The sequence below is a fragment of the Etheostoma cragini genome, chromosome 19 (genome assembly GCF_013103735.1).
Source record: "Etheostoma cragini isolate CJK2018 chromosome 19, CSU_Ecrag_1.0, whole genome shotgun sequence".
NCBI lineage: Eukaryota > Metazoa > Chordata > Actinopteri > Perciformes > Percidae > Etheostoma > Etheostoma cragini.
Window position 1 is genome coordinate 8177177 of NC_048425.1, and position 12653 is coordinate 8189829.

Here is a 12653-nt window from a genome sequence, read left to right on the forward strand (position 1 = left end):
TGTTTTCTCCAGAGTGCGAGCAGGTATGACGAGGCTCGCTGCGTTTAATTAACCTGTTCCCCATTGTGTTTCACGTAAAGCCTCAAAGCACCTCTTCAGCTCGTGTTCTAAATTTCACTGCGGCCTGGTTCTGGTGTTAAAGTAAGCCCATCACTTTTGTGTAAGGCTGAGTGCTGAATCCCTGTTTAGAAAAAGAATAGTTAACGGGATAGCTGTATTTATTTGTTGATTCAAAACATGTTGAGTTGTGATTATAGTAATTTTACATTAATTAATATTTATTGGGATTCAAATATTTGTTTTAAAAAAAACACTGTCGGTCATCGCCTGTCAAACAGTCAGGCAAAAATGCTGGTGTTCCATTCATTTTCAATTCCTGCAGCAAAAAAGTGGAGTTCAATTTAAATTTGGGAAAAAAGCAAACCCCAAGTCACCCTGTGGTGGACTATCGTTTAATCAGACTCCTCTGTCCCGTATCGCGGCGCAAGAGTGACGACCGTTACAGGAAATATCACTGTCTCTATCACTGCAACAAAAAAGTCCAGAATGGGGAAAATCACACATATTCTCACCAATCTCACCTTCTCGACTATAATTTCTTAGTAGTATTGTCTCAGTATGTGGTGTCTGCCCCACCCACCTCTACCCTGGCATGATCCAGTCTATGAGACCTGTCTCCGTCTTGTGTGAGATCAGAAAGCCAAGAAGGTTGGGGTGGAGGGAGCTAGTGGGGTGGTGCTAATGGCATGCAGACTACTGAAGCCTGATCACATCCACTTATTACCCCGACACCAATGCCAACTCCCCCTCCCTCCTCCTGGGCTGCAGTGCTCAGACAAAGACATCCACACACACACACACACACACACACACACACACACACACACACACACACACACACACACACACACCGACACCGACACCTCAAAATGGATGCATTACTCCTGTTTTATCGTGATTGTACTCAGCACCACAAACAGATGCTATGTGTTTGATCACTGGTCATGTGTGGAAAATTCTAAGATGTGACTAAATGACTTCATCATGTGTTGTTGTGTCTGCTGGCACCATGGGCTGTTTTAACGTTTTAGTCATTGGAAGAGACTGAGCTGTCTTCTTTCCAAACATGGCTTTATCTAATTACATTTTATAGGTAATACAGTGACAGAGCTGATTCACAACAGCACAAAATGAACTTAACGACACATTTATGGCGGTGTTTGTTGATATTTTAATGCAGCATTTCTCAATAGCGAAGCATGAAATCTCCAAAGGTAGCAAATGCCTAGTTGTAACCAGTTTTCCTACAATCTGAGCAGATGCTTTGGTTAACTTAGCTAATCCTATCATCATACACTGATAATCATTTACTAAAGTCAGTTTTTATTTTTCTCCCCTGTATTCAGTTACTGATGATGATCAGTCTGACTTGTTTTTAAGTCAAGTAGTTTAGTTTTGTTTAAGGTATCGATGAGACGTTAAATAGCATCAAGAAAGTCCAGATGGATAAACAGAGCCGTTAGTTTGAGAGCTTAAAGGCCCTAAAAAATTAATTTACAGTTGGCTTCTTACTATGGGTGACGGGTCCTACATGAACACAACATATTTTGCCAACATTTTAAAAGTTTTAATTATTTCACTTAAGGTGTTTTTGTATTTTTTTGTGTGCAGTACTCAACGTTTTACTAGGTTGAAGTGGGCGCGCTCTGTTGGAAAACCTGGTGTCAGATAAGATGTTTTCTTACATATGAACTCCGGACAGCGTCCGATGAATAAGGACCCAACGTAGTCCGAAGTTTCCCTTTCACACATGAGATTGTCCAGTGCGTATTCACCTACACATAGTCTATTTGGTTTATGAAGGGTGGCGCTGGCAGAGCGTATAGCAGACGGGACATGACGAGTCTGTTTGTAATTTGGTCAGAAACCAGAGTCTTCCTCCTGACGTTGTCGGCATCGGCCCCTGCCGAGCGAAGTTCCTGGATCTCATGGTCTCTCCAGCAGACATTTTTGTTGCTGTCTTCATGTAACTCACCCTCTTTCTTCCCACACGGATGTTGTCGTTCACAATAACCTCAGAGATTTTGTGTTGACTGAACACAACGCAAATAACTGGACTATTACTTCATTGGGTGGCAGCGGGAAAATGTATTTTCTAAACACTGTTAAGAGTTCATCATTTTTGAGTCGGTTCATGCTGTTGGATAAGCAACCTGGCTGTTTCAGGTACCCCTAACATGTCTGATAGTTATAGTGTTAATTGTGTGTGTGTGTGTGCGTGTGTGTCTTTACGCTTATTATTTTTAGCATCTGTAATGTCAAGATATATTTTTGGGTATTTCATGGCCGATGTGTTTATCATCTTTCTTTTTTTTTTCTTCTACTCATTCATACCCCTATCGGCCACAAAAATCCAGTATGGGTTGGACTCTATCAGTTATATTGACATTTAAAATCGGTGATCACGGAGACCGAATTTTTGCCGTCGTTGCTTCAGAATTTTATGAAATGTCCCAAAGTGGCAATTACACGAGTCTGTGTAGCTGTCCGCTCGGCTGAAATCAAACAGCCGTCAGCTCTCTTTTTCCACTTTGAGGAGCTGCAACAGGAACAGTGACAGGATGTCAATCATTTGCAAAGTCATGACAACTGAATAAACAACAGCGCGAGTACAGATTTTCTCCTCAGGCCGAGTGACAAACGGGGACCAAAGCCTTGGCAGTTGGATTCCCATAAAAACCATGCTCACACCCCTCCTGAAAAATGTGACAGCTTCATCTAACCTACCTGTGTAACAGCAGCAACACAAGGTTTGCTTATCTGATGGGATGTCAAGGCGATCTGAAGTCAGCAAACTTTCTTCCCCCCCCCCCCCCCCACGCCGTGTCAAAACTAAAAAAAATAAGTTAAATATTGTTTTGCTGATGTCATCCATCCCACCCTGTCATTGACCCAAAGGGATGTGTGAATGTGACTGTGTCTGAGCATGCTCTTCTGTGGTTTGGCCCATTGTGATCCTGTGATAGTGATGAAGAAGTGTACCAGCTCTTCTCTGCTGCTGCTTATTTGTGCTAACCCTTGCTTTGTCCGCCTCACTTTTCCATCACTGCTTCCCTGCTCTTTCTTCCTTATCTCTCACACACACACTAACACACACACACACACACACACACACACAAACAAAAGGCCCTTGATCCGTCTCTGAGGGCCACAGCACCAAACGGGTTAATTTTGACTTGTCTTGTGTCTTGTGTGTCTTTGTGTTTGTGTGCGCGCGCTTTAGGTGCCTGTCTCTCCTTTTGTGTATCTGTGGTTTCTTCGCATGTGTGAAGGGAGTTGGGGATACATGTTGGGGGGGATGGGCGCCTCAGGTTTGGTACACAGGGTTTCCTGCTTTGTCTGGCAGGGACTAGCCGGACAGGAGGAGGGGGGCGGGGGGTTGAGAGGTTAACAGAAAAGGGGTGTGGCTTAAAGTACCGTCCCTCTTGCTCACTATCTCTCTTGGTGTCCCGTCTCTCTCTCTCTCTCTCTCTCTCTCTCTCTCTCTCTCTCTCTCTCTCTCTCTCTCTCTCTCTCTCTCTCTCTCTCTCTCTCTCTCTCTCTCTCTCTTGCCCTCGCTGACAGGGTTTCCTGTGGCTGAGTGCAGGGGCGGAGTCCACGGAGATGGAGCAATATAGTCCCTCCCCTCCAGCTTGCAACAAATTACTCACCCGCCTGAAATTAGGAATGCGAAATCTAGTGGACACACACACACACACACAGCTTACTATGGCTAAATTGTTTTCATGTATCCTACTGGCCTGAAATATGGGTGTCACATGGGTTTTGTCATGTGAAATAATTTACAGTAAGTCCATTAATAACTGTCTGATGGTTTGTGTGGTGAATGGCAAAGATCAAGTACACAAGTTAAATTCTTACATTTCTTATCGTGGGTCTTAATTCAAGATATCGTACCATTGAGCAAACTGGACCATTTTTCTATTACCTTAAATCTCTTATGACCATAAAACAAATACTTTTTAGGAATCAAAATATTAACTGCTGCAATAGAAAGCAAGTGTAATAAAAGCAAAGTAAGCTATTAACTCAGAGGACAGACACAGTAAAAGGTCGTTACATGAAATTATGTCTATAAACATAGCCGCCTGAGGTCATTTTCAATCAGACAACAGTACTGCATGAATGAATGCAATGCAGACACATTGATGTCATCTTATGTAATATATTGCCCATCCACAACAATTCTTGACAGAGGATGAAGTGATTGATACAAGGCCTGTAACGATTACTACTTTTGTTAGACTATATATATTGTCATTTTAAGAACGTTTTATACCACTAATACAAGGATAATATAATGAAATATATCAAATGTATGAACGTTTTAATTCTTTTGAAACCAGACATTGCAACTGGAATGTGAAAATTGAATTAAACAAATCAAATAAAACCACATAGCCAAATGAGAATTGACCTTAAAGGTCAGTCCATGTGAGCCTAACAGTATTTTTAAGAATTCTTAGAGGCCTTCAAAATAATGTGTATCTATTACTCAAACTGGACTTCACAGATCATATTGTGTTGTCTCACCTGCAACTCAAGCAAAACACCTCCTTCCTAACACAGTTCCTTGTATTTCTGTAACACAGCTGTTTTTGGTGTGGATACATCCGATAATATCTGGTTAAGGAAGGCTTTTCACACCCCACTCACACACTAAAAGATAAAGGTATGACATGGGACCATCCTCTCTGTGAGAGACAGAAAAGAGGAAGAGACAAATGGTGAAATAAACAAAACAGTGACAGGATCCACATTTAATTCCAAAAATCATCACAGCAGAACTTTCACAGTAGTGACTACTGGAACCTACAGAGCTGCTCAGGGGCTAGCGGCCACCAGGGGGCCACTCCGTTAGCGCTTACCCACTGCTTCTATCAGCTCAGCTCAACTCGACTTGTCCGCCGTACCCCAACCTCCTCTTTCCATTGCAGACTTAGTACCGCCTTTCGTAATCTAGGGATTTACCAAGACATGGGATTGCTTGATAGATTATTCAACCTCTTGTCAATGGACAAACAGCCACGATCAATGTTCTTTTAACCCAGACCCCAAAGGTTGCAGGTCAGTGTTTTGGACCTCTACGCCAGCAGGATGAATTGGAATTCGTTGTCCTCTTTCAATTTGGGACAGTGAATGATTTGTCATGTCAGTCGAAATACAGTGCTGATGCTGTTGATGTGTTTGCGTTTTAGGAGAATTTGAGGAGGAGTCGAAGCAGCCGACGCCCTCCGAACAACAGAAACACCAGCTCAAACACAGAGAACTCTTCCTGTCTCGACAGTTTGAATCTCTACCTGCTACTCACATACGGTACGTGTTTGCTAACAGGAGTGACTGACAGCTGCAGTTGAGTTTGAATCCAGACTCTGGCCATGCACAGTTGGGACTGATTAGGCGAGTGAATGCTCCTTGCTGCAGCCATTCTCAGCTGTTGGGTAGTGATGTTTCCTGTCCCTGAAAACCCCATCTCCATGTTAATTCCTTTACAAAAAGAGTTGTTGCACATCCTCTGGAGCTGTGGATGAATGCATTTTCAAATGATACTATAGTGACAGAGGGCACACATATACCTTCTCATTCTATCACAACTGTTACCTAACACCAACAGCAGCTGCAGCAGTAACAGATGGCCATAGTATTCACATTATTATTTTCATATTCATGATCAGGTTATATGATATGTTCTTGCACTGTGTGAACTCGACTCTGTTCCTGAGCACCAAACTCAGATTAATGAGATTCTTTCAGAATCCAGGTTTAGATTGTATATTTAGATTCAACAAAGATACATTCACCTTTTTAATCAGAAATTAAATTTACAGTTCAGAAATTAGAAGTGTGTCAAATCCTCCAAGTGAAATATTGGAAGGGGGAAAACAAAAATACACAAAACAAATGTAAAGACGAGATGATGCAAATTGACAGAAGTAGTTTAATTGAAATCTGACTGAAACATTGGCTGTCTCAGTGTTCAACACTGATTTGAGTAGCACTGGATGCCACAGGTAACTCCTTACACACACATCCTATCTCAACTTTGTTGTTAAAGTGAAAAAGAAGTGTTGGAAATGCGGGATGAGCACCACTAACATTGGCCTCTAAACAGTAAGCGTTTTGGTTTCCAGCAATTACTGAACTTGTCTATCTATATATATTAAGCTATTGTGACAATGAGTTTTGGTATTCTAATTGGCTGTGATGTTACTGTAGTGCATGTCTTTGTGTAAAGCCTTTTTTCCCTTTTGAGGCTGTAGAGAATCTGTACATCTTGGTCTTAGATGTGCTCCTTTCTGTCTCCCCAGGGGGAAATGTAACGTCACCCTCCTCAACGAAACGGACGTCTTGGCCGGCTACCTTGAGAAAGAGGTAAAACACCATATGTTCATTTATCATCAGTGCATTCATTCGGCACCCATTTATTCTTTATTATTGTTTTTTTTGGGTTTGTTTCCATATTACAAAATGAAAGATGCCGTGAATGAATAGTTGGAACAAAGTGCATTTTTGTAAGAAGCTGGAAACATTTTCTGTGTCTTCTTTCCAGGACTGTTTCTTCTACTCGTTGGTGTTCGACCCCGTCCAGAAGACCTTACTGGCGGACCAGGGCGAGATCCGCGTGGGCTCTAAGTACCAGGCAGAGATCCCCGACAAGCTAGCTGAGGGTGAGCAGCACTTTTAAAGTTGGAGATGCCAGGCAAACGCATGTTTCCTGAATGCAGCTGCTGCTTTAGCTGTTTAAGCTGTGAAGATGTTCACTTAAAACCTGCCTCGCGAACCTTGTGGTGCCTTCAAATGTATTTTAAAATACACTGTTCACATCTAGAGGTTGTTTTAGTCGTTTACCAGCAATTCACTGCCAGAATAAGTTATTGTTAGAAGGTATACATTTTTTTAAAGCATTTAATTTTGACGAATTTTGACCACGACTTTGTGCTCCTTTTTTATTTGTATTTCATTTTTTGAATCTTTTCAAAAGTCGGTTTAGGCACCGGTATCAGGGAAAATATCCAAACAATACCCAACCCTAGTGAAAAGTTCTTCTTTCTGAGTTGAACCCACTTCCTCCCCCTCTCAGGTGAATCAGACAACCGGATCCAGGAGAAGCTGGAGACCAAGGTGTGGGACCCCAACAACCAGCTCAAAGACCCTCAGATTGACCAGTTCCTGGTGGTGGCAAGGTAACCCTCCACTGCCATCTGTCACTCACTTGCATCATCATGACCAAATCCTGTTGCCATGACAACTTCTGACTCTGCCAGCCACAGGACAGCTTTTCTAGAGGAAATGTGTGAATTGGCATCACATTTGATAATCTCATGGGAAAATAAGTATTTTTTTCCTGGCTGATACATAAAACATCCGTTGTTGCAGGATTGTAAGATTGTAAAAGTGTAGTGTTATGAGACTGAGGACAGCAGCATATCAGTGACTGATCACATGATTAGAGGTATTCTTTTCAATTTAGGGCTTATACACATTTTGTTAGAATTATTTCATTATCAAGAATAGACAGGAACCACTGAAGTTATAGTAAAGTTTGGTTTACTTGCTGTTAGATCCGTTTTACAGTACTCAAAGTATCAGTACAGAAAATTTACTGACGAAAAAACCTTCTACAACAGCTCTTGTAATACAATGCAGAATGAGATAAATCCCACAGTCACAATAAAGCGGTAATGTTGACAGTTTCTCACAGTCCAAAGGCACCTGTTCTTTACCCAGCGTCACACAGTGCTCCAGACAAGGACAAGTGGCTCCCTGGAACCAGATGCCAACAGCTGTAATAGTGTTTTGTATTGTCATAATGCTAACACTGATCAGAGAAAAGTGTATATATATAACATGATCAAAGAAATGTATGTACTGTATGTAACGTATTTTTCTAACGATAACGGATGCCAAAAATCCATCAAATATGCATTTAACACTTGAAATGGAATAATGATACTACACTAGTGTCTTGAAGTGCAGCTTTGTGTGAAGGAAATCTATAGTAAGTTTACTTTTGGAGGGAGTTGTCCGCTGCCCATAAATTGTTCCATGAGCCAAATACTCCCTCTAGTGTTCGTTTAATGGACATTCAGCACTAAATACATTACCTCATATGTGGTTCAAATTCTTGCCTAATGCAAATGTAGAAGAGACAGATCAGTGATAGTAACCACTTTGTATTTTTACAGAGCTGTGGGGACCTTTGCTCGGGCACTGGACTGCAGCAGCTCCATCCGCCAGCCCAGCCTCCATATGAGTGCAGCTGCTGCCTCCAGAGACATCACACTGGTGAGACTGTGTGTGTGTGTGTGTGTGTTTTTGTGTTTGTGTTATGTGCTGGGGGGAGGGGGAATATAATAATAATGTTATGGTTTGTTGCTGTTGCCTTGTTCCAGTCGTTGGGTGTAATGTGTGGTGCCAGGTGATGAGGTGATGAGCTTAATTTCCCATCTTCACTGGGGCATGTTTTCATCTTTAATAGTACACATCGCCTGCCTGTTGCATGTCCTATTTCAAGAAGCCTAGTCCCTGTTTGGGACGTCTCGTCCACTTCAGTGCTTTAAGTAGCCAAAGATTCTCACACCGTCAACGTCTTGTTACCTGTTTATCCACAGCAGCTTTATTTGTGACTGTTGCGATGGCGTTAAAAAGTTTCCTCAAAAGAAGCGCTTATCTCTCCTGTCATAAATGTCGCAAATATCTGAATTCTGATACAAAACAGTGTGGTATGTTTAGTCAACTCAACTAACCTATAGGAAGTGGGCTGCCTGATACTAAAAGCCTGCCATAAGATTTGAGTACAAGGACGTGGGATCCTCTGGCCCTGAGACAATGTATGTTTAATATATGATTTCACACTGTGTATGTGATGATGAAGCTCTAATGTAGCATCACTTGTCTCCACCTTCTCTCTGTTCTCAGTTCCATGCTATGGACACGTTGCAGAAGAACAACTATGACCTGGCCAAAGCCATGTCCACCCTGGTTCCTCAGGGTGGTCCGGTGCTCTGCCGCGATGAGATGGAGGAGTGGAGCGCCTCAGAGGCAATGCTGTTTGAGGAGGCTCTAGAGAAATATGGCAAAGACTTCAACGACATTCGCCAGGACTTTGTAAGTTCTTCTTCTCTGGCTCTTTCACCTCATGCACATGCACGCTCACAGGCACATGTATAATATATACATTATATTAGGGCTGTCAACCAATTAAATAATTTCATTCATAATTAATACGCTTTAAATTGCAAATTGATCACAATTCTTTATCTGGTCGAAATGTGCTTTACAAGGGATAGTTTTTAATGCTCAACTGGTATTTGAGACTCCACATACTCCGTTGGTAACTCAGTTCACATGTACGGTAAATGCAAATAACTTTGGTCTTGTGGAAAGAACTCTTTCTTTATAAATTTCTGCTCAAGGAGCTTTGTTTCTTTTTTGGATCTTGAGCTGCTTTTTTTAATGATCATGGATTTAGATTTTAAAAAATGTAAGTTATGAAGCCCATTATTCATAATGGTGAGTCTCTCTTTAGATTAAGTGTGTGACTCTCAAAAGAGCCTTTTGTTTATGGTTCAGGATCACTTTAGACCATACACCACATCCATGGCGGTCAGGGTCCATCCTCTTTGCGTGCTCGGTGTCAGGTGACAAGATCACAGAACATGTTCTGCAGGAACACCTTCAGCTCACCGCGTCTCCTCGTAGATCAAACAGGAGGTGTGCTTCAGACGGCGGTTGGCGGGTTTGGTGATCCCCTGGATGTAAATGTGGAGCACTTCACGGTTTTCTGCTACCCATCCACAACGTTACTGCTGCATTGCTTTCTGATTCCCAAACCACAGAGCGACCCCAAGGCCCAAATCTTATATCGCACATGCCTTAATCACGTGTCAAAAAAAAGAAAAAATGGCCGCCGTTAGAAAGTTTCCATTTACTCGTTATTATTGCTTTCATTTTTACAGCCCTAATATAAATGCTTGATGAGTGGTAAAGATCCAGGTATTCACTGTCGATACACACATTTTAAATTTAGTTGTGAACTTCAGTGTGATGTTTAATTGACTTGAACTGTTTTTTCCTCTCCCTCAGCTGCCCTGGAAGTCTCTAGCCAGTGTGGTCCAGTTCTACTACATGTGGAAGACTACAGACCGCTACATCCAACAGGTAGGTCTACAGTAAGCCACAAAATACCCAAAGGCACTTTTTGATTTGGGTTTGACTGCTTTTTTCACGAACCGATTTCCCATCCCCCGTTTTCTCCGTCAGAAACGACTAAAGGCAGCAGAGGCAGACAGCAAGCTGAAGCAGGTGTACATCCCCACCTAGTGAGTATTACTGTAAACTGCTACACAAAAGACCTTCCTCAAGTTAGAACGGCTGTCAGAGTAACTTCCTTTTCTCTCTCTACGTTTTCCTCACCAGCACCAAACCCAACCCCAACCAGATCATGGTGCCAGGCAGCAAGCCCGGTATAAACGGGGCAGCAGGCTTCCAAAAAGGACTCAGTTGTGAGAGCTGCCACAGTAAGTACTACAGATCGCCAGATTTAAAAAATCCTTTTTAGGGATGATTATTAGTAATTAAGAAGACCAATAACCAAAATACACTTGCAGTAAAAAGAATAACACAAAACTTAGTTTAAATGCCTTTTAGGGGAATGTCTAATTTAAATCTGCAAAAGAGAACTTTTACTACATTTTTAGATATTTTCTTTAGTGCATCCATCAAGAAAGAGAATTATCTCCTAACGGTGACAGTCAGAGTGACGGCTGACTCATATCAACCATCTGAATTCCGATGGAGCACGGATAGCAGTTTGACCCAGGTCACTGTGTTGGTCTCTATGTGCTATGTATTGCGATCACCTTTTGTTTTATCATGGAAACATTGCAATTTGTGAGGAAAAAGAACACAGACAAATGTAAAATTTAATTCAATTTTAATTATAGTATCAAATCATAAGAGTTATCTCAAGACACTTTACAGATAGAGTAGGTCTAGACCACACTCAATAATTTACAATCACCCAGCAATTCCAGTAATTCCCCCGAGAGCAAGCATTTAGTGCAACAGTGGCACGGAAAAACTTAATAATCAAAGAAAAGACGGCTAAGATTTAGCTGGATTAGATTGAACTTTCAGTACAAGTTTTCTCTCTATTGTCTACATTGACTTTTAGTAGCACAGCCTGTGTTCTTTTTCGGATCAGACCCTGCAGAATATGGTGTCTTTCCAGCCTCCATCTATAAACCACTGCAACTCACAAACAGGTGTAAGCTGTTAACATGTTATTTCCTCTCTACACTGTTCACTACGGCAGAAGGTTTTCCCAGTCTGTGCAGGTTGGCGCATGCGTGGGTGGGCGTTGGTTGTTGTGCGGTTCATGGATGACACGTGTGTCCAAGCTAGCTGGGCACTTAATAAAAGTTTGAACTGAATAAACGTCGTGTTTATTAGGAGTAACATAAGCAAATGTAAAAAATCCAACATTGGGGGATTGCTGTCCGTGACTTTTGACTGTGTTATCACTGAGTAAAATCAGCCTGTATCAGCCTGCTGAGATGCCCTCTCCTAACACTGAATTTCCCTTCACCCACCCAGCGGCCCAGTCACCTCAGTGGTATGCCTGGGGCCCTCCCAATATGCAGTGCAGACTGTGTGCCTCCTGCTGGATATACTGGAAAAAGTATGGAGGCCTGAAGACGCCCACACAGCTAGAGGGCGCCACTAGAGCTGGCTCTGTAAGTCTCCTTCCTTAAGCAATGTTTTATATCAGTCCGTAGCAGCGCAGACACCAATCCTACTGTTACAGTCTAGGAGCTGTTCAAACATTATTTACCAAGAGTTGACCTCTCAGAATGCCACGTCTTCCTTTCTGTCCAGGAATCAGGCCCCCGCGGTCACATGACACGCCAGGAGGTCCAGGGCATGTCGCCGTTCACCCGCAACGAGGGTCGAGCCAAGCTGCTGGCCAAGAACCGCCAGACGTTCATCCTGCAGACCACCAAGCTGACCCGCATCGCTCGGAGGGTTTGTGAGGACATCCTGCAGCCTCGCCGCGCTGCACGGAGGCCCTACGCCTCCATCAACGCCAACGCCGTCAAGGCTGAGTGTATGTATACATACACACACACACACACACGCACACACTTAGACTGTAGTTTCCGTAATAATGCATGGTATTAACAAGGTTAGACAGCATTTTATGTGCAACCATCATTTGTAAATGATGAATTCTGTCCTATTTTCATACTGTGTTCACTTAGTATCACATTGTGTTATTTACTCATGGTTTGAAATAATAATAATTTGAAATAACAACAATATGTTTATTGTTCCCCATTGGGGAAATTACAATTTACACTCTGTTTTGTTAGAAATCACTACACACAGGCCTTTAATACACACACACATGCCCAGGACCTATTCATACACAAATGGAAAGATGTCAGAGTGAGTGGGCTGCCAGTACTGGACTACCGACCTGAGTGATTGGGGCGGTTTGGGGCCTTGCTCAAGAGCACCTGGCAGTGCCCAGGAGGTGAAGTGGCATCTCTTCAGCTGCCAATCCACACTCCGTACTCCAGTTTCTAACC

At 42.5% G+C, this 12653-nt stretch overlaps 1 protein-coding gene across 3 annotated transcripts in view; it reads left to right on the top strand.

The window, feature by feature from the left end:
• mta2 (metastasis associated 1 family, member 2) overlaps positions 1 to 12653 on the top strand; it is a 32608-nt gene that overhangs the window by 14768 nt on the left and 5187 nt on the right. For 2 of the 3 annotated variants that reach the window (XM_034856739.1, XM_034856741.1), the window contains exons 4-14: positions 5259 to 5376; positions 6369 to 6432; positions 6611 to 6728; positions 7142 to 7244; positions 8247 to 8346; positions 8980 to 9168; positions 10147 to 10221; positions 10324 to 10382; positions 10480 to 10580; positions 11605 to 11798; positions 11941 to 12169. In XM_034856739.1, coding sequence (XP_034712630.1) covers positions 5259 to 5376; positions 6369 to 6432; positions 6611 to 6728; positions 7142 to 7244; positions 8247 to 8346; positions 8980 to 9168; positions 10147 to 10221; positions 10324 to 10382; positions 10480 to 10580; positions 11605 to 11798; positions 11941 to 12169 — 1350 coding nt within the window. The remainder of the gene's footprint in view (positions 1 to 5258; positions 5377 to 6368; positions 6433 to 6610; positions 6729 to 7141; positions 7245 to 8246; positions 8347 to 8979; positions 9169 to 10146; positions 10222 to 10323; positions 10383 to 10479; positions 10581 to 11604; positions 11799 to 11940; positions 12170 to 12653) is intronic. The other variant, XM_034856740.1, reaches the window with a different exon arrangement.